Source organism: Salarias fasciatus, chromosome 10 (assembly GCF_902148845.1).
Source record: "Salarias fasciatus chromosome 10, fSalaFa1.1, whole genome shotgun sequence".
Classification (NCBI taxonomy): domain Eukaryota; kingdom Metazoa; phylum Chordata; class Actinopteri; order Blenniiformes; family Blenniidae; genus Salarias; species Salarias fasciatus.
In genome coordinates this window covers 21,345,332-21,365,006 of record NC_043754.1, presented here as the reverse complement: position 1 = coordinate 21,365,006, position 19,675 = coordinate 21,345,332, and the positions used below count along the sequence as shown (strand labels likewise).

Sequence of the window (19,675 nt, the reverse complement as noted above, 5' to 3'; positions counted from 1 at the left end):
ACATAAATTTGACCATTTAGGCTACCTCTTGACAAGAGAAAAACCAGATGATGTGAAAATCTTGTTTTACATGAAGAAAAAAAAGAAACTAAAAGGAAGGGTGATAAAGCTTGTACAATAATCATAATGACATCTAAAAATGAAATACGATCTGCTGGCATGAGCAATGTGAGCCATAAGTTTATTCACAATATTCCTTTTGTTTTTTTCTAGATACAGTACCACATCAACAAGATGACTACACAGACTGATGAGCCAAAGGACAAAGTGAAGGTCTTGATTTTCCACTCTGATGGAATGTTTTGATTTCAGAACATCTATAGATTCCATCCCTTCATGTTTCCACTGTCTTTATTCATTCAAATTTGTCTAGGATGTCCCTGAGTTCCTGCTATGCACAAAACACTTTCTATTTGAAAAAAAGCAATTTAACTGGACTAAACGAACCATTGTTTTTGTATTCAGGAGGATGAGCACCATCCAACTCACTCCATCGAGTGGTGCTGGAGCGACAAGAGACCCACCACCATCACCTGCAACAAGGCGGGAACAGTAGAGGATCTGCTGAAGCAAAGCTCACAGTTCAGGGAGACAGTAGAGAAGCTCAAGCACAAAGAGCTGGTTATTGTCAGGGATGGAAAAGCTATCAGTTCACACTTTCCCTGCAGTTTGATAAAGAATGAGCGTCTGACTGTGAAGTACGTCAAAGCCACAGACAAACCAAAGAAAGCTGTGAGCTTCTCTGCTCGTCTCCCCAGGAAGGCTCCGACTCGGGAGCTGGTGATGTTTCACGTGTTGGCAAAGGGAGGTAAAAATGTTGTGAGAATCATGAGAAATCCAGCGCTGAAAACCAAAGTTCAGGAGGTCACGGTTTACGCGTACAAAGGAGAGAAAGTCAAGTATGCTTTAAGACGAGATGGACGCTTTCTCAACACCATTTTCAAAAAAACCTGTGCGCTGGCGAACATCAGCACTGAGGTGAACACTGAGATGTCCAACCTTGTTGATGGGCTGGAGGGGAAAACCTTCCAGATCATAATGCTCAATAAGTCCAGTCCGCCTGAAAGTCAACCTATTGGTGAGGATTTTAGTGAATCTCAGCGGTCTGACTTTGGTGAAAGCTCCTCACAGCAGCCCTCCACAGCTCAGCCAGACAATGAAGACGTACCAACAGAAGAACCTCAGACTAATAGTGACACACAACCAAGATCACTGTGCCATGAGATACCAAGATCAGAAATGATGCAAAAGAATTTGTCTTCACAGTTTCGAGATTTAGTGAAAACCAAGAAGACTCCAGCTTCGAAGCTTTCCAGAATTCAGAATCTCTTCCGGGTGGAGTACGGACAAAATGCTCAGATGTGCAGGGAGGTGAAAACCATGAAGAGACTGATGGATCTGAGTGATTCAGTGTGTCAGGTGAGAGTCAACGGCAGCGCACGAGGAAGTGGATTCCTCCTGTTTGGAAAGTTTGTGCTGACAAATGGCCATGTGGTTAAAGATGTCTATAATGAGAATCAAAGGCACCTTGATGAGAAGGTGACTGTTCATTTCTCTTTTGAGAGCCTGGAGGAGGTGGAGGGAGGGCAGGAGGAGGTGGAGGAGATCGTCGGATTTGAATACCAGCCTGACGTGTCGGGATGTGACTGGGCTTTGCTCAGGCTCAGAACCCAGCGGGCATTACCCGACGGCCTTTTGGCACACTCTGGGTTTCTTCCACAAAGCGGTGGAATTTGCATTATTGGGCATCCAGATGGTGGCGTAAAGAAAATCGATCCGTGTTTGATCGTTAAACATGAGAACCACAACCAGGTTGTGGAGAAGCATTACAATGAAAATCAAGGGCAGATCCACCTGATTACCTCTCGTTTCTTTGAGGGTGTGGCGCAGTCTGTTCAACAGAACCAACAGGTTCTGACCTACGAGTCTTGCTTCTATTTTGGCTCGTCCGGCTCCCCGGTTTTTGACCAACACTGCAAAGTTGTTGCGATGCATTCAGGTGGATATGCCTACCGCAGCTCACAGGGTCAAACCCAGAGTGTCATAGAGTTTGGCTATCCTTTGTCTGTGGTCATCGAACGTATGATCGTCCAGGCCGTGGAGACGGAGCGGTTCGATGTGTTGAAGGAATACATGGCATGCGGTTGTGCTCAGCAGCAAACCATCATGGCCTGCATGAAAAAACTGATTGAGAGCAGGAACCTTGCAAGATTGAGGAATGCAGTCAACAATGCAGTCAGCAGTTCAGTCACGGTGGAGGACGAGAGCTTGAAGGTGTTCTTTGAACTGGTCCTTCAGAAAGATGAAACTGTGCCAATGGAAATAAACTGACTGTTCAAAGATCATCACAAAGAAAATTGATAACTAACCAAACAATCTTGCAACACTGTAGCTAATGTATCATCAATACTTGAAATAAGATGGTGTTTGTGACAAGTTGCTTTGTCTTTTATGTATATTAAATGATATGTATGTAATCATCACATTTGGGTGTGGATTTAAAATAACATTATCTATTTATTAGAGCAACTATATTAGCATGCCAAGCTTTAGTGTTCAGAGTCGACGTGTTTAAAGCAGAAAATAACAGCATATATTGAGATTTGAGCAAGGTGTTGGTTACATGAGTGGGTATCTGAACATTTCTGAGGATCAGAATATTTCTTCCTGGTCTGCAGCAAAAGTTATCCAAGGAACAGCCACTGTTGGTCAAGACTCATGGGTTCATGAGGAGAAGTGAAGACTGGCCTGTGTGGTGGAATACCACAGAAGAACCACCGGATCTCAGATTTCTTCTGAAGTTAATGTACAGACTGAAAAGTGACAGAATACACAATGTATGGTGTGTTTCATAGAGGGAGAAAAGTGGAACCTGCACAATAGCTATTGGTGATAATATGCCATAATTAGACTGAAGCATCAGTAACAGCTCATGACAAAGATGATTGCAATTGATATTATCTGACAAATACACTGTACACTGAGCATGTTTGATGATGATTCAAATAAAAATTCCCATACCACACAGAGTGTCTTCAATATCTGTTCACAGAGGATGCCTCCTGTTATCTTCAGCCAGTGTTTTCTTTTTCATAATACATGTAATTATAACTTATTTACTATGTCTATGGTAAATCACAAGACAGCATGAACAGTGAGAGAAGGACATCAGAGGAGGGAACAGCGGTTAAAAACATGCATATCAGGAGTGCAATCTCACAGATAACAGCTGACATAAGAAATAAACCTGTCTGCACCTTGTTTGAACCTCCCGGGCTCCTGTAGCTCCTCCTCCCCCTTCTGAGCCGTCTCCTCCTCAGTCTGAGTTCACTGTGGACGAGGGTGGCTTGTTGGTCGGCGGGCTGCAGTGAAACCGTGTTTTCTTGGTAGATTTCGGCTTTTACGTTAAGTTTTCCGGTTCGCGCTGGTCACCGTTGCCGATTATCGTGTTGCCAAGCTGTTTTGTGCTGTTTTGACCGTCATTATAAGTTTTATAGTCGAGTTCGGGTTGGCGTTTTTGTTTTTGGCGCCATTCGTCGAGTGAACGCGAGTCACATGACGTCATCTCTGTTGGAGCGCAGCTCGCGCGGAAACAAGTGACCAGAGAGCGAATGATGTTTTGATCTCCTCTGCAGGTATGTGTTGTTTTTTTACAATGTTTATGAGGGATATAGACCGAGCCCTGAAGGCAAAAGGCTTCGGATAGAGAAACTGTTTGGAGGCAAGAATCCTCTTGTTCTGAGTTTCATTTTTGTTTGAGCCCAAGATCTGTTTGGACTCTATTGGAATTCTTCATAAAAAAACAAACAGCTAAATTAACATGTTATCCAGGCACTAAACGTACTTGAAAAGTAACCAAACTTTGCAAACGCACCAGAGCCAGCAAATATCTGGATATTTTTGGGGAAAAAAAACATATGTATGTGACTAGCAAAATGAATCAAAGGCACTACCTGCAAACATTTGGAAAAATTAGCCTCCAGGTCACATTTCACCTACAGCTATAAAACACAGAACACCCCAAGACACACAAAAAAGTCCTCAGTCCAAGTTGCAAAAACTCAAAGGACGTTGGCTATTCTGAAAAATATGGATGATTTTTGCCTGTTTTAGCCCAAATGTACACATTTCTATACAGGAGACTCATCCTCAACAGTAATTCCAAATGACATCACATTTGGCCTGTTGATAGAAAAAAGGTTGATGAGCGTAGCGTATTGAAATCACCCGCAGCAGTCAGAGTTTGACCAGGGCCATGCAAAGTTTGATGTTTCGCCATGAAAGAGGAATTGCAGTGTAAGAAGCCTGATCCTGGTCCAGTCCACCTCACACCAGCCCAGCCCTCATCACAGTCATGTGACATGTTGGTTGAGCAGTTGTCTTACAATTGGGATGTTGTTGGTTCGATTCTCCACCGTTCAGATGCGTAAGTGTCCTTGGGCAAGACACTGAACCCCTGACTGCTCCCAGTGGACAGATTGAATATTACATCTGCCTCTGCTCGTGTGTAAATGTGATAATTAGGGATGTGCGATACCACTTTTTTTCAGACCGATACCAAGTACAAGTACTTCATCTTCAGTCCTCACCGATACCGATACTTGCATACCGATACTTTATACACATAAAATTTAAAATAATGCAATGAGATTATTTTTGAAAATGAATTTTATTTCCAATAAAAAGGCAGCCCAGCCACTATGTTTAAGTCCAAAATAATAGTCTGAAAAATAAAATACCTGGTATCGGTACTCGCACATCCCTAGTGATAATGCAGTGTAAAAAGTGCTATGTAAGTGTAGTCCATGTACAGTTTACTTAGAATTTTTTTTGACAGTATTAATTTATATTTCTTAAGGAGCAGAGTGCATGGAGGAAGGTGACCAGAAGGCGATTAATGTGTTTTAATCACTTCTACAGAGGAAAATGCCCTGCTCTCTCCATAGATTCAACATTCAGCCAAACTCTTTTGAGAGCCAGGAAGAGGAGCAGCCTTCTGTCAGGTGACTCACTGACAACCACACAGAGTGAAACTAAAGAAAGACGAGAGAAGAAACAAAACCCTGTTATCCAGGTAAACATCACAATTACACAAAGAGTGCCACAAAGAACTTGCTGGATATGCAGATGAACATGACTACAGTGAGCACATAGATAGGTGGTTGTAACTTATTTTTATTGCTGACTCATCGATTTATCATTTTTTAGATTAGCCTTCTTTAAATTCTTTATTTTAGTGCTGTCATACATTAGTTTTTCCTTTCACAGTGTCACTCCCTGTGTCAAAATAAGAGCCTGATGACAAAGATGAACAGTCAGTGGAGTGAAATATGTTCCAAACAACAAGTGGTCTGAAGCTATCAATTAACAATCTAATTGAACAACCTTTATTACTGGGGGCAGAGTACTTTTGAATGAGAATTAATTTATTCATACAGGGATGGTCCTAGCCTCACAGTGAATCTCTCTTTAACAACTGCCATCGAACTGAAAGTGAAGGAGGAAGTGATAAGTTTATCTGGATGACACATTTATTTATTGACCAGAACAATCTGACTTCTTTAATCATTCACCACCAGTGAAATTCTCATTAATGTCCAGAATACAATGTTGAGGTTTGCTAAACTGGATAAAGAGAAAAACAGTGTAGATCAGGCCTGTAGGACACAGTTTAGTCCAGAGGCCACATACAGCTTCATGTCATCTTGATATAGCGCCATAAGAAGATATAAACCTAAACTTTAAAGTTTCTTTGTTGTGACGCAGAGCATGCAAAATGATTTTTTTTTTTTCACAAAACCAAACAATTATAAAGGAAAATGACTAAAATCTCATCATAATCCCAGTTTTAATGAAACCCTCAGGTTCTTTTCTCTGTGATGTTCTGTGTCTGTTGTAAAAAATGTCTTTTCGCCGCCTGGCGGGCCTGATCGGAGCCTCTTGCCTGCCCGTCTTGGAATGAAAAAATGTGAACCATCAGTTCATTTACAAAAGTCTTTTTTTTTTTTTAGATACACTGCTACATCAACAAGATGACGACAAAATCTCAAGGGCCAATGGACAAAGTGAAGGTCTTGATTTTCCTGTCATATGGAATATTTTGAGTTTAAAACATTTACAGATGTTATCTCTTCATATTTCCAAGTGCTTTTATCAGTGTTCGGCAAGTTACTTTAATCTGATTTATTCTACACCCCTAATAGTAGTAGTAGTAGTAGTAGTAGTAGTAAACACAGTTTATTTTATTCCAGTTACTTCCATCGTTGGTCTTAAAAAATAACGCTATATTTGACACAGATATGCAAATGAGCAGCTATGCAAATCAGATAATATCATTTAGAATGTTTCTGACTGAGGAGTTGGCAACAATGTATCGATTTTAAATGACATCATGTGACATCATATTTCACCGAGGAACACAAATAAGCAGCGGTGTAAAATAGATGATGACATCATACTTTCCTGACGAATCGCAACAATGTATCAGTTTTAAAGCAGCATTGCTTTTTTCAAAAAACAATAAAGTGCATCATATTTGATGTAATGGTGAAGCCTTTAATATAAATATAACATTATTTCACATTATGTGCTTTCATTGAATTTATTATAACATCGTAATGTTTACAACACAACTCACTATTCAATTCAATTCAGCTTTATTGATATAGTGCCAAATACAACACAGTCATTTCTGGACACTTTTAAGGATAAAACAAGAAAGAAACAGCAGTTCCACATGAGCAAGCAAAAGCGACTGTAAAGGAAAAACTCAATTTTAAAAGGAAGAAACCTTCCTTTTGTGGTGACTACAGGAGAGAGAGAGAGAGAGAGAGAGAGAGAGAGAGAGAGAGAGGAGAGAGAGAGAGAGAGAGAGAGAGAGAGAGAGAGAGAGAGAGAGAGAGAGAGAGAGAGAGAGAGAGAGGTTACCAGTGTTGTCAAGTTAATTTTAAAAAGTTATTAAAACACTTGACAGAATAAATTACAAACAGGAAACACTGCGTTAATCTAAGTTATTCAATTATTCATACTATTGTCAGTCAGGGGAACAGCCTTGAAACGCTGGAAAAGGTGAGTTACGCTGTTTATTTTAACGCAGTAACTCCCATCATTGGTCTTTATTCATCCAAGTTTTTCTGGAATGTTCATCAGTTACTGCTATACAGAAAATATGTAGATACCACTTGAATACATTATTTAATTGTACTAAACAAACAATTGTTTTTGTATCCAGGAGGATGAGTGCCATCCAACTCACTCCATCGAGTGGTGCTGGAGCAACAAGAGACCCAACATCATCACCTGCAAAAAGGCGGGAACTGTGGAGGATCTGCTGAAGCGAAGTTCACAGTTCAGGGAGACTGCAGAGAAGCAGAAGGACAAAGAGTTGGTTATTGTCAGGGATGGAAAAGCTATCAGTTCACACTTTCCCTGCAGTTTGATAAAGGATGAACGTCTGACTCTGAAGTATGTCAAAGCCAAAGACAAACCAAAGAAAACTGTGAAGTTCTCTGTCCCGAGTGGGGAGCTTGTGATGTTTCACGTGTCGGTAAAGGGAGGTAAAAATGTTGTGAGAATACTGAGAAATCCAGCACTGAAAGACAAAGTTCGGGAGGTCACGGTTTACGCGTACAAAGGAGAGAAAGTGAAGAATGCTTTAAGACGAGATGGACGCTTTCTCAACATCATTTTCAAAAGAACCTGTGCGCTGGCGAACATCAGCACTGAGGTGAACACTGAGATGTCCAACCTTGTTGATGGGCTGGAGGGGAAAACCTTCCAGATCATAATGCTCAATAAGTCCAGTCCACCTGAAAGTCTGTCTCCTACTCATGATTATAGTGAATCTCAGGAGTTTCCCACTGATGAAAGCTTCTCACAGCAGCTCACCACAATAAAGACAGTGAATGAAGACGTACCAACAGAGGACCCTCAGACTAATCGTGACACAGCAGCAGGATCACTGTTCCAAGAGATACCAAGATCACAAATTATGCAAAAGAATTTATCTTCACAGTTTCGAGATTTAGTGAAAACCATAAAGACTCCAGCTTCGAAGCTTTCCAGAATTCAGAATCTCTTCCGGGTGGAGTACGGACAAAATGCTCAGATGTGCAGGGAGGTGAAAACCATGAAGAGACTGATGGATCTGAGTGATTCAGTGTGTCAGGTGAGAGTCAACGGCAGCGCACGAGGAAGTGGATTCCTCCTGTTTGGAAAGTTTGTGCTGACAAATGGCCATGTGGTTAAAGATGTCTATAATGAGAATCAAAGGCACCTTGATGAGAAGGTGACTGTTCATTTCTCTTTTGAGAGCCTGGAGGAGGTGGAGGGAGGGCGGGAGGAGGTGGAGGAGATCGTCGGATTTGAGCACCAGCCTGACGTTTTGGGAGGTGACTGGACTTTGCTGAGGCTCAGAGCCCAGCAGGCATTACCCGACGGCCTTTTGGCACACTCTGGGTTTCTTCCACAAAGCGGTGGAATTTGCATTATTGGGCATCCAGATGGTGGCGTGAAGAAAATCGATCCGTGTTTGATTGTTAAACATGAGAATCGCAACCAGGTTGTGGAGAAGCATTACAATGAAAATCAAGGGCAGATCAACCTGATTACCTCTCGTTTCTTTGAGGGTGTGGCGCAGTCTGTTCAGCAGAACCAACAGGTTCTGACCTACGAGTCTTGCTTCTATTTTGGCTCGTCTGGCTCTCCGGTTTTTGACCAAAACTGCAGGGTCGTTGCGATGCATACAGGTGGGTTTATCTACCAAACCTCACTGGGCGAAAACCAGAGTGTCATCGAATTTGGCCACCCTTTGCCCGTGGTCATTGAACGCATCATTGTCCAGGCAGAGGAGAAGGAGAGGTTCGATGTGTTCAAAGAATTTATCGAGCACAGTGGTGCTCAGCAGCAAAATGTCATTGCCTTCTTGAAAAAACTGATTGAGAGCAGGAATCTTCCAAGACTGAGGAATGCAGTGAACGATGCAGTCAGCAGTTCAGTCACAGCAGAGGACGAGAATTTGGAGTTCCTTGAACTGGTCTTTCCGAAACATGAAACTGTCCCAATGGAAATAAACTGATCATCACAAAGAAATCTGATAAATACTGTATGTAGGAAAAATTACATCTGTTGGTTCTAATATTCCATAATCAGTCTGAAGCGTTTTGATAATGTCTCATAAACAAAGATGATTGTATTTGATAATGTCTGACAGTTGTGCACTAAGCATGTGTGATGATTCGAATAAACATTCCCATACAACACAGTGTCTCCAGCGTCTGTTCACAGAGGATAACTTCTGTTATCTCCGTTTGCAGCATTTTTTCTCTCACTATAAGCAATGGTATGCAAGAAACAAAACCTTATAGCCTGGACAGCAGAGGGCAGCACAAACCACATCAATGAATGGATGAATGAATTTCTCAACGCGACATAAAGACAGTAAATTGACATAAAGCAAAAATGATTATTAAAGAATAATCTGATCGTAATCCAGGAACATAACCATTTCCCACCCATAATTCTCCACAGAAAACCTCATAGATAGGTATTTTCATCCTCTCGGACGCTTTGCGTCGTAGCGGAACTAATGTAGCGGTTCGCTGTTTCCGCACGGACATATTTATCAGCCCTCCTTCGGTTCACGGCGTCATGGAAGTGTGAGCTTTTTGAATTTATCTTCTTATATTCTTAATTAAACCCAATTAATTTGTCTGTCACGTTATATATGTCAAACGTCGAGTTAAATCTGGAGAGTTCCCGTTTTAATCCCAGTTTATTGTAAATTTCTGCAGCTTTAAGCGTGTTCGTCACATTTATATTCTCCTTTTCAGGAACGACAGGACTAATAGTCTGCTCTAAATGCGAGTTAGTTAGTGTAATCTGAATTATTTCCTCCTTCTTTTTGTGTGAGTCAGTGTAACTGATGGTTGTGTTTGTGGATGGAAACTTATGTGCTTCTTTCAGAGCTGTGAAAGCTTTGAAACTTTAATGTCAACCTGAAACCATTTTACTGGTTTAATCTGTTTATTATACATTTGCACCGCAGTGCATTAATTTTATATGCTGCTATGGCAAGAATATCTGTCAAATTCCATCATACAGGAATGCAATGATTACAAAAAAGATATCATCTCAGTTTGCAGACAGAGTACATTTCAATATATTACAATTACTATACGAGCGATGAGCAATGCACAAATCTGACTTTATGGTTATTATAACATGAAAGCATAACCTAAGTGACTGGCTCTTATGTGGTAAGGTTAATATGTAGTTTAATTACATTGAAGGCACCTTGGTCTTCATGAGACCTCATTATCTTCTGATATTTGGCTTTTATTCTCAAACTGGAGGGTCGATGATGGATTCGGTTGCATCTCCCTGCTTAAGTATGTTTTGTTTTATTTCCATAGGAAAAATGCCAACGCTGCCATGCTCAGTAATTATGAGGTAAGTTCACGTCTTCTGTGGAACATTCTCTTTGCTGTCCCAGAGCGATGACGGTCTTGTTTCTCAGGTGTTCCAGCTGCTGACTGACCTGAAGGAGCAGAGGAAGGAGAGCGGGAGGAACAAGCACAGCGTGGGACAGCAGAACCTGAACACCATCATGTACGAGGTGGGTTCACATCCTCTCCTCATCCCAAAGCTCCCGCCCTGCCACATTCACAGCTGCCGTTATGCATTTCCCACAGACGCTGAAGTACCTGTCGAAGGCGCCGTGCAGTCGGCAGAGTCCGGAGATCGTCAAGAACTTTCTCACCACCATGATGCCACACAAACTGACAAAGTCAGTATGATCTTCAGAGACTGCACAACAACTCTGAGCAAACATGGTTTGCATTCTTAGTGTTTAAACACGTCTTTCCTCCATCAGAGCAGAAAAACTGCAGTTGTTGAACCACCGGCCACAAAGTGCAGTGGAAATCCAACTAGTAAGTTGTCTTATTTTATTGTATTTTATTTATCTGACAGTGCATACGAAAATTCAAAAGATTTTGAAAAGCCTTGGATACACAAATATCTCACAAAGCAACAAAATTCTTCTACATTTTTGTTTCAGAGAAGAATTGTGTTTTCAGTTACTTCATCAAATAAGTGTGTGTCATCTATATCAGTGTGCCTTCCAAAAAAAAAGAAAAAAGCTGTTAAGTGACACATGAATTGACATTTTGTGTTCAGATGGTGGAGGAGAGTGAAGAGCGTTTATCGGAGGAGCAGATCGAGGAGCTCATTCAGACAGTCGCAGGCGTCCTGCCCGGAGATCCGGAGCAGGAAAACAAGGCTCCGGCAGACGAAGGCAGAGAACAGTCGTGATAGAGCGGCGGGCCAGAGCTGGTCTGGAGATCAAACTATAGCAGGACTGGACTGCGTCGCTTCAGCGGGAAAAACTTTACTGAGAGGTCCATGTGAGGGTTTCTGTTCTATTGATTTGTTCACATGCAGCTGGATTGAAGTCAGCTTTCCTATGTTGCAGCCACAGGTTTGAATTGAAAGAACTTTATCTGTATTTTTCATCAGACAACACTGAGTGAGCCATCACACAGGTGGAACATGAGCGTGACTCCTGCCTCAATGCCCTCTCCTGATATGCTGACTTTTATTAAAACTTGGTGATCCCTTCTGTTTTGGAACAAAATGAAACTTTTTTTGTCAGTTTAAATGACAAAACAGGAAGTTAGAAGAATTTCTGTTTCCTGAAAAAAAAAGAACCCTGATTTCACAAAAACACGAGTGTAATCAGTCATTCGTGGCTGTGTTTGATGCTCTTTCTCTGCTACTATTCTCATTTTACTCTTTAACTCTTAAAGCGCTAGCTGTACTGTAAAGTATATGCATGTGGCCTTTAAACACAGATTCAGAATCAGATTATATGCTGGAGAGGAAGGACGTGCTGCTTTGACTCACTGACTCTTCCTGTTGTGTTGTCACATTGGTTTCCGTGTGTTTCGACAAGCAAAGTGAAAGATGATGATCCGATATGCTCTGCTGGTGGTTGAAACGCGACTGATCATCTGAACACTCTAACTACAGATTGCTACTGTGGCCTTGAACCAATTTAACAACTCTTGTTGTGCTGCCACAGTGACTCGTCTGAGAGGGAAGGAGAAGTGACGTTGTGAATTAAAACGTTTTCTGCATTGCTTAAGTTCATTGTTTGCTTTCTCTTTATTTCCCAACATTTTATATTATTTGGTGAAGTGGTAGAGTTCTCATTCAGTCTCATTGAATATCATTGGTCCTCAGAGTGACTAGCAGCTGTAAGAATTTCTAATATTTCTGAAAAATGCAAGGTCATCAAGATGTAATTATTTGCATTAATTCAGCAAAATACTAACAACCTGTACTGACAAATTTTCTGTGAGTTACACAGATGTGAACAGGAATAATAGATGCTTGAATGTTTGGTAGCCTCAGTTCACTCTGTTTTCGGTTGATTTTGTTGAGTCTTTTTGAACATTTTAAAGTTTTACTGAAATCAATTCTGTTTCATACTTTTCATTTTCCCTCATCAGCTTTAGGAAAGTGTTGCTTTTTGCAATTTTGTTTACATTGTAAGGTCCAGAATATCCTTGATTGAAGTCTGGACTAAGACTGCACAGTCTACCTGTGCATGTTTGGATTTCCTCTGGCTTTACTGTGGTATAAGTAAAACATAAGTTACTATGTACTATTGACCTGTGATGCTCCCATAACCAGCGCCCCCCCCCCCCCCCCCCCCCCCCCCCCCCCCCCACCACCACCACCACCACCACCACCACCACCACACACACATATGCCCCAAGCTATCTGGATTTGGCTCGTGCTCCCCAATATTGTGTCTTATTGATTAGTCAAACTAGTAGCTAATTAATAACATAATTGAAAGGATGAATCGTAACCACAAACATGAACTTATTTCATTTTTTATTCATGCGTCTCATTACTTATCCATAATCTTTGGTGTTATTATATGTTGTATTTATTCCAGCTGGACAGGCTCACTGCGGTAATCTGTAATCTCCTGCAGAGGCTTCAGTCTGTCATGAAGACTCCAAGAGAGACAAAAAAAAAATGTGATCCTAATGAAAAGAGGGGTATATTAAATGAGGCGGCTTTAACATCCACTGGATCCCTCTGTATTATTGAATTTCCCCGGTGGGCTTTTACTGAGCGCACACTGATCGATGGGTTAAAGTCATTTTAGTCTCCCGTGCGCTGGAAACACGTTTCATATTAGCGGTGGACTCGCCCTTTAACCCGTCCACCAATAAGAATTGTCGTAACAGAACTCGGAACGCGAGCGGACCAATCAGAAGGCAGCTTTCATCCTTGCTCACGTTCACTGATTTTTTTTCCTTCTTCTTCTTCTTTTTTTCTTTCTCTTTCAACGGCTGCTTCTATTCCGCTTCTGCTTCTTCTTCTTCTTCGTCTCGGTGAAAGTTGCGCTTCTCGTCGGCGGATAAAATCTCATTGTGTGTATTTTATTGGTGTAAAATGCGGCTGGATGTCAGCGCCGTGACCTCCGGCGGCAGATGAGGGAAAACACCGACGTGTCTGCGAGGAAAGCGGAGCAGTTCAAGGTTCGTGCCTTTGTTTGTTTGGTGAGTGAACGACGTTTTTATTTTTTAATGTTAGCTACCCGGAGACACGGAGCCCCGGTGCGGGGGGCTGGCTGTCCGCCTGGCGGGCGGACGGACGCTCCGTCCCGGCGGGGAGGGAGCCGGGCTGCCTGTCCCGCTGTGCTGCCCGCTAGCAGGTCGCTCACCTGGCGGCTTCCTGCCTCCTCTGCCCAGGAGAAGCTCCGTGAGGCGGGCCAGATGTTGGCTCCTGCCCCGGGCCCCGCGCTCTAATCCCGGTCACGAGAAACCCATCGACCGCTCCGCTCTTATTTCTTCTCATTATCATTGAGATTATGTAGATATGGGATTTATTTAAAACGACCCTTTCAGGTGTGGACCTCTGTTTAATCATGCATATTATGTAAAGATCCACGACTGGCAGCGCAGTCAGCCCAGCAGCAGCGTCTCGAGCTCAAGCTTATATAGAGTATGGAGCCTGAATACTAAATCACTTATGTAACTAAGAGGTTTTTTTTTTTTTTTTTCCAAAGTGTTGAGTGCTCTGGCCTCATAACAAGATAAATCCAGGTTAAACTCCAGGATAGAGTCTGCACATTCTCCCTGTGCATGTTTCCTGTCACAGTCCTAAACGTGTGTGTGTGTGTGTGTGTGTGTGTGTGTGTGTGTGTGTGTGTGTGTGTGTGTGTGTGTGTGTGTGTGTGTGTGTGTGTGTGTGTGTGTGTGTGTTCGTGTTCTTGTACATACCCAAAAGTAAGGACCAAAATTTGTTTTTCAACAACAGAGTGAGGACATTATTGCCGGTCCTCACTTTTCAAAAGGCCTATTTTGACCTTTTTGAGGGTTAAGACTTGGTTTTTGGTTTAGGGTTACCATTGGGTATAGGTTAGGGTTAGGCATTTATTTTTGATGGTTAGGGTTAGGGTAAGGGGCTAGGAAATGCATTATGTCAATGAGTGTCCTCACAACGATTTAAGTACAAACGTGTGTGTGTGTGTGTGTGTGTGTGTGTGTTTGCCTTGTGATGTACTTTGCTCTCTTCCATCATCAGCAGCGATCGATCCAGCCCTCAGGGACTTTAAGTTTAAATGGATGTGTATTTACTGCTATGCATGCCATTACATTTCACCTTTGTTTTTTTCTGTGTTGACACTAACGCCGAACACATTATTGCACTGTTAAGTTCCTGTATTAATACAAGCTTGAAATGTCTCTTTGACAGGAAACCAAAGAGACAAACCACAGAGAGAACTTAAAACAAGCCCACTGAGTGTAGAATCAGAATGAGCTCCTGCTGACCGCTTCACCACCACTGCAGCGTTAAAGTAGACAGAGCTGACATTATCTGATCATACACCAGGACTTTGCTTCAGTGCACAGTGTCAACATTTGTGGAATTGAGCGATGGTAAAAGAAACATTTAACTGGCGCAGCTCAAAAAATGACAAAACAGCTTTTTGTTTTGGTGTTGGAGTTTTGACGTTCCATCGAAATGTTGTGACAGTTGTCTTGAAAAAGAGGCTTATTAACAGAAATGGGCAATCAGGAAGAAGATCAGTGATGAAAATTCAAGGAAACGCTCCTCAATCCAGACTTGAAGACCTTCGGCTTCCTGTCAATGAAAATAATTTGAGACTTTTCAGTCTTTTGAAGCCTTTCATTGCAGAGAACAGCAGGAAACAGTGATACCTGCATATATAAAACATGTGCACACAGAGAATGAAGGAGCATCCAAGGACACTGCTCGGAGGATAACTGAGCAGGCTGTCGACGGCATAATCAAGCGGCTTGAGGGAGGCTGTAGGAGGCGCTCCCTCTGTAGAAGAGGTGACGGTGGCTCTGGTTCTCCTGCTGAAAGATGCCAGAGTGCTGCTATCGCTTTTCAGACAGGCTGAGATCGCAGGTCATCATTTTCTGCTTTTTATAGACTGGTTTGTTTGTGGTTTGTGGTCTGTGAACACGGCGAACCTTTTCAAGGTCAGATGGGATATTAGTCGTCCTCTGAAGTGTGCAGGAAACTCTGTTTTCTATTTCTGTCATTTTTTATGTGTGACTTTGTTGCAGTCCAGACAAAATGCTAAAATGTAATTACCTGTGAGACTTAGAGTAAGAAAATATGCTTTTTTGGATTTTGATGACTCAAATCTGTAAATCTGTTGAGAGGAAAAGCAGCTGGGCTCATCTTGTGCTGCCCTAAATCTCTGCAAACTCCCAAGTGGCTTAATCTCTGCATCAAAATGCATTGGAATTACATTTAAAGCCTGTGGAAAGCAGCAGACTTAGCATGGCTCAAAGCAGCACCTCAGCGCTGGAGCCGGGCCTCAGCGTCCTCCTCTCCAGCTGTTTCTCCTCCGTGCTTTGTTCAGACATTCTCCACGTGGCACGCAGATGTTGGAGGCTATACGTCCTCGTCCAGTCTGAACAGGAAAGAAGTCAGAGCCTGTTGAGTAACGGCGGGAGGAAGCATCAGTTTCACCGCTGTGACATCTTTACCAGAGTTACTGCTTGTTTTTGCGTTCGCTCACGAAACTGCTGTTGAGCACGTTGCAGAAGAGAAACGGGGAAGCCGAACGAGCTCGGTCAATAGAAACCTGAGCTGTGAGAAACTGCTGTGGGAACAACTGTCAGGCTGAATGAAAACACGAGGGAGGCGTAATTAGCAGCGTGTCTGGAGTGAACTTTGATATGATTTAGCAGTCGGCGGCTCTCGGAGGAAGGAAAAGAAAAGAAGCTAAATGGCCGCTTTGAAAACACAAACTGGATCCTTCTCAGCTCCTCTGAAAGCGCCGGCGTTCTTGGCAGAACGGCCGTGGCGCCCAGTAGCTGCTCGCCCATGCAGGCCAGTGCTTGGTGTCAGGAGCCGTTTGGAGGAGTGATGATAATTAATACTTCGTCTTGCTGGACGAGTTGTGAAATAGTTTTGTTATCGCGCCTAAACTCTTGAAGCATCCGTCTGTAGGAGTTCTTGTGCTGATGCCCGTGGCGTGTCCTGGTCCTGTTCCAGGTGCGAGCCATGACGGAGACACATGGGTAGCTGAGGAGCCCAGCAGGCCTGGATCCTGCTGTTCCCCTGCAGGCCCGAGGAGCTGCGCCCCCCCACCCCCCTCCCCCACAGGTTACCTGCTTTCAGACGCTATTCAGAAGCTCTTGCAGCTGTCCGTCTGGCCTCTTTCCTGAGCTTTCAGTGGCTGCTCCTCTTCAGATCCCAGTCTCCGCCCCTGACCGCCGCGCACGGCCCCCGACCATGAGGAGCACCAGGTCCAACCTGCTGCTGGGCTGCGTGCTCCTCAGCTCCGCCTCCCTGCTCTACCTGGGCATGAGCGGGATCGACTGCCCCCCGAAGAGCCACCGCCACCGCTGGATGGAGCTCAACCTGGGCTCGGGCAACGAGAGCCTGTCCCTGACCGACCACTTCCCCGAGGACACGCCCCTCATCTTCATCGGGGGCTTCCCCAGGAGCGGCACCACGCTGATGCGCGTCATGCTGGACGCCCACAATTCCGTGCGGTGCGGGGAGGAGACCAGAGTCATCCCCCGCCTCCTGGCCATGAGGGCGACCTGGAGCCGCTCGGTGAAGGAGAGGATCCGGCTGGACGAGGCCGGGGTCACCGACCAGGTGTTGGACTCCGCCGTGCGAGCGTTCCTGTTAGAGGTGGGATTCTCTTAAACATCACAACACTTTAATGATCCTCTGTGCTGCAGAAATACAGTGAAATGTCCAGGATGTTTATGTCACCACTTTGGCATTTCCTGTTTTTTTAATGCACTAGATAAGAATAAGAGCGGCTGTCTGATGATCAGAGGGAGAAGTATTGAAAGTTATCTGTGTATTGTGAATCATTTCGTACCTAAATTTTCATGTTTGTGGAGTTTTAACAGAAGAACGGGTTTGTTGAGACTGCCTGTGGCCGTCCGTGCTGAGCCCAGTTCTGTGTGTTTGCAGGTGATCGTGGGCCACGGCGAGCCGGCGCCCCGGCTCTGCAACAAGGATCCGTTCGCCCTGAAGTCTCTGTCTTATCTGGCTCGCATCTTCCCCAAAGCCAAGTTTGTGCTCATGCTGCGAGACGGCCGGGCGACCGTCCACTCTATGATTTCACGCAAGGTGTGCTACACGCGGATTTTATTTTATTTTTTTGTCCTGTTTTCTCGCCACGGTGTTCACTCCTCGCCGCGCTTCCCTCCCCCCAGGTCACCATCTCCGGCTTCGACCTGACCAGCTACCGGGACTGCCTGACCAAGTGGAGCAGCGCGGTGGACACCATGTTCAGCCAGTGCCAGGCGGCCGGCGGCGCCCGCTGCCTGCCCGTCAGCTACGAGCGGCTCGTCCTCCACCCGGAGCGGGAGATGAGGAAGCTGCTGCGCTTCCTGGAGCTGCGGTGGGACCCGGCCGTGCTGCACCACGAGGAGCTGATCGGGAAGGCCGGCGGCGTTTCTCTGTCCAAGTCAGTAGACCACAACTCCGCCCAAAGGCTGGAGCCACTCTGAAAATAATGTTTATTTATGTCGGACTTATTTACATAGTTGTAGTGAACGTTCTGGATTTAGTGTGAAAAACTTAAGAAGTAGAAGAGATGCTGTTTGAGACACAGGACGGGTTTTTCGGACATTTCTCTGTATTTTTCACCAGAAAGTTAAAAAATTGGCTTCATGTAGAGTTTATAGTCATTTTCTGGACTGATTGTATTTTCTTCACCTATACTCTGAGCCACAACAAAGAAAAAGTTTAAACTCAAAGGTTTTGAAGTCACACTTTAAACAGTCCAAACTAAAAATGAAGGGGTGTGAGCTGCTTCACACACACCACACACACCCTCGCTCTGCACGCTGTGCTCACACTCACACACACACGTTTCAGGTCACGTGCTCGCGTCTGAACCTCGCCGAATTGAGGTCGCCGGGCTCGTGTTCACACCGCGGCCGTAACGAGCCGGTCGGCGGCGGAGTGAAGCTCCTGCGCCGTCGCTCGGGCGCCGGCGGGGATTTGGTGGGAATCTGGGAGAATTCGCACCCTGCTTTTGATCCGTTATGTAACGGCTGGCACAATATTCAGTCACACAAGTGTTTCATAAGCTCCTCACCAGGGTTTTTAAGTTTCATTTGTTTGTTGCAGTTACTTTCTACTTTTCTATCTGACTGTTTTTGAGCCAAATTTTGAGTCTGATCCATTTTTATGCAGAAATATTGTGGTGTTTTCTCCTGGAGTGACGATGGAGCGACTGTGTTGTGACTTCCTGGTGTGTGTTGCATGCTGCAGGGTGGAGCGCTCCACAGACCAGGTGATGAAGCCGGTCAACACCGACGCCCTCTCCAAGTGGGTGGGGAACATCCCGCCCGACGTGGTCAGCGACATGGCGGAGATCGCCCCCATGCTGGCCCGCCTGGGCTACGACCCCCACGCCAACCCGCCGGACTACACCAAGCCGGAGCCGGCGGCGGCGGAGGCAGCACACAACGACTCTCAGGTGAAGCCGATGGGCTGACGTCCTCCCGGCGCCGCGGCGAACTGTCACGAGACGAGTGTTGAGTGCGAGCTGGACGGGGGGGGTCCTCGCCCGTCACTGACTCCGTCCCGTCTCTCTCCAGACCCTGAAAGCGACGGGAAGTCCCCACACCAGCTGAAGCCAGCCGCCCCGCAACGCCACGCCACGCGGATGCACCTTAAAACACGGACTTCCAGCCCAGCAGCGACTCCTCCTGCCCAGGGAATCGTCTTTTTTAGCGTCACATGCGTATCTTTGAGTCGTCCGTGAGACTTCAGTGCAGTTTCCCTGTCCGTGCTCGGGTGGAGTGTTTGAAACGCGGACCGCCTGCTCAGGGACGCCGGTCCGTCCTTTCCTCCTCCGCCATCCTCACATCCTCCCACCTGACAGTATTTTGTCTCGCCTCCACCTCAATGTGAATGTGTCTCCACCCACTGAGAGCTGCAGCAGTGCTCACGAAGCAGAACGACTGTATATTTTTGAAGACGTATGTTTATTTTCTTAATAAATTATTTTGGTGTTTGCCATCCATTCAGGAATTTACAATCTGAAATGATTTTTAACTGTTGTAAATGGTTTTGGAATTAATAATAATAATGATGATAATAAAAAAAAAAACTGGTTCTGAATGTCACCTTA

General features: G+C 44.5%; 4 protein-coding genes across 5 annotated transcripts; all 4 read left to right on the top strand.

The window, feature by feature from the left end:
* The first annotated feature begins 159 nt into the window (after positions 1-159).
* Positions 160-2,331, top strand: LOC115395771 (protein FAM111A-like). Its single transcript, XM_030101416.1, has 3 exons — positions 160-168; positions 466-1,114; positions 1,175-2,331. The coding sequence occupies exons 1-3, from the start codon at positions 160-162 to the stop codon at positions 2,329-2,331; spliced, it is 1,815 nt and encodes a 604-aa protein (XP_029957276.1).
* Positions 2,332-3,349: 1,018 nt separating this feature from the next.
* On the top strand, positions 3,350-9,246 carry LOC115395450 (protein FAM111B-like). Its single transcript, XM_030101012.1, has 4 exons — positions 3,350-3,635; positions 4,947-5,074; positions 6,012-6,071; positions 7,232-9,246. Exons 3-4 carry the CDS (start codon positions 6,033-6,035, stop codon positions 9,074-9,076), a joined length of 1,884 nt encoding a protein of 627 aa, XP_029956872.1. The 5' UTR covers positions 3,350-3,635; positions 4,947-5,074; positions 6,012-6,032; the 3' UTR covers positions 9,077-9,246.
* A 375-nt stretch (positions 9,247-9,621) lies between these two features.
* crcp (calcitonin gene-related peptide-receptor component protein) lies at positions 9,622-12,145 on the top strand. The gene is made up of 6 exons (XM_030101060.1): positions 9,622-9,656; positions 10,413-10,449; positions 10,517-10,615; positions 10,692-10,786; positions 10,874-10,931; positions 11,179-12,145. The coding sequence occupies exons 1-6, from the start codon at positions 9,649-9,651 to the stop codon at positions 11,311-11,313; spliced, it is 432 nt and encodes a 143-aa protein (XP_029956920.1). The 5' UTR covers positions 9,622-9,648; the 3' UTR covers positions 11,314-12,145.
* Positions 12,146-13,364: 1,219 nt separating this feature from the next.
* tpst1l (tyrosylprotein sulfotransferase 1, like) lies at positions 13,365-19,670 on the top strand. Of its 2 annotated transcripts, none has more exons than XM_030101168.1 (7): positions 13,365-13,559; positions 16,561-16,671; positions 16,759-17,208; positions 17,500-17,658; positions 17,745-17,998; positions 18,811-19,018; positions 19,140-19,670. In XM_030101168.1, exons 3-7 carry the CDS (start codon positions 16,801-16,803, stop codon positions 19,173-19,175), a joined length of 1,065 nt encoding a protein of 354 aa, XP_029957028.1. In that variant the 5' UTR covers positions 13,365-13,559; positions 16,561-16,671; positions 16,759-16,800; the 3' UTR covers positions 19,176-19,670. The 2 variants fall into 2 exon arrangements, with proteins under 2 accessions (XP_029957028.1, XP_029957029.1); XM_030101169.1 differs by having other exon boundaries at positions 13,365-13,580.
* The last annotated feature ends 5 nt before the right edge of the window (positions 19,671-19,675 follow it).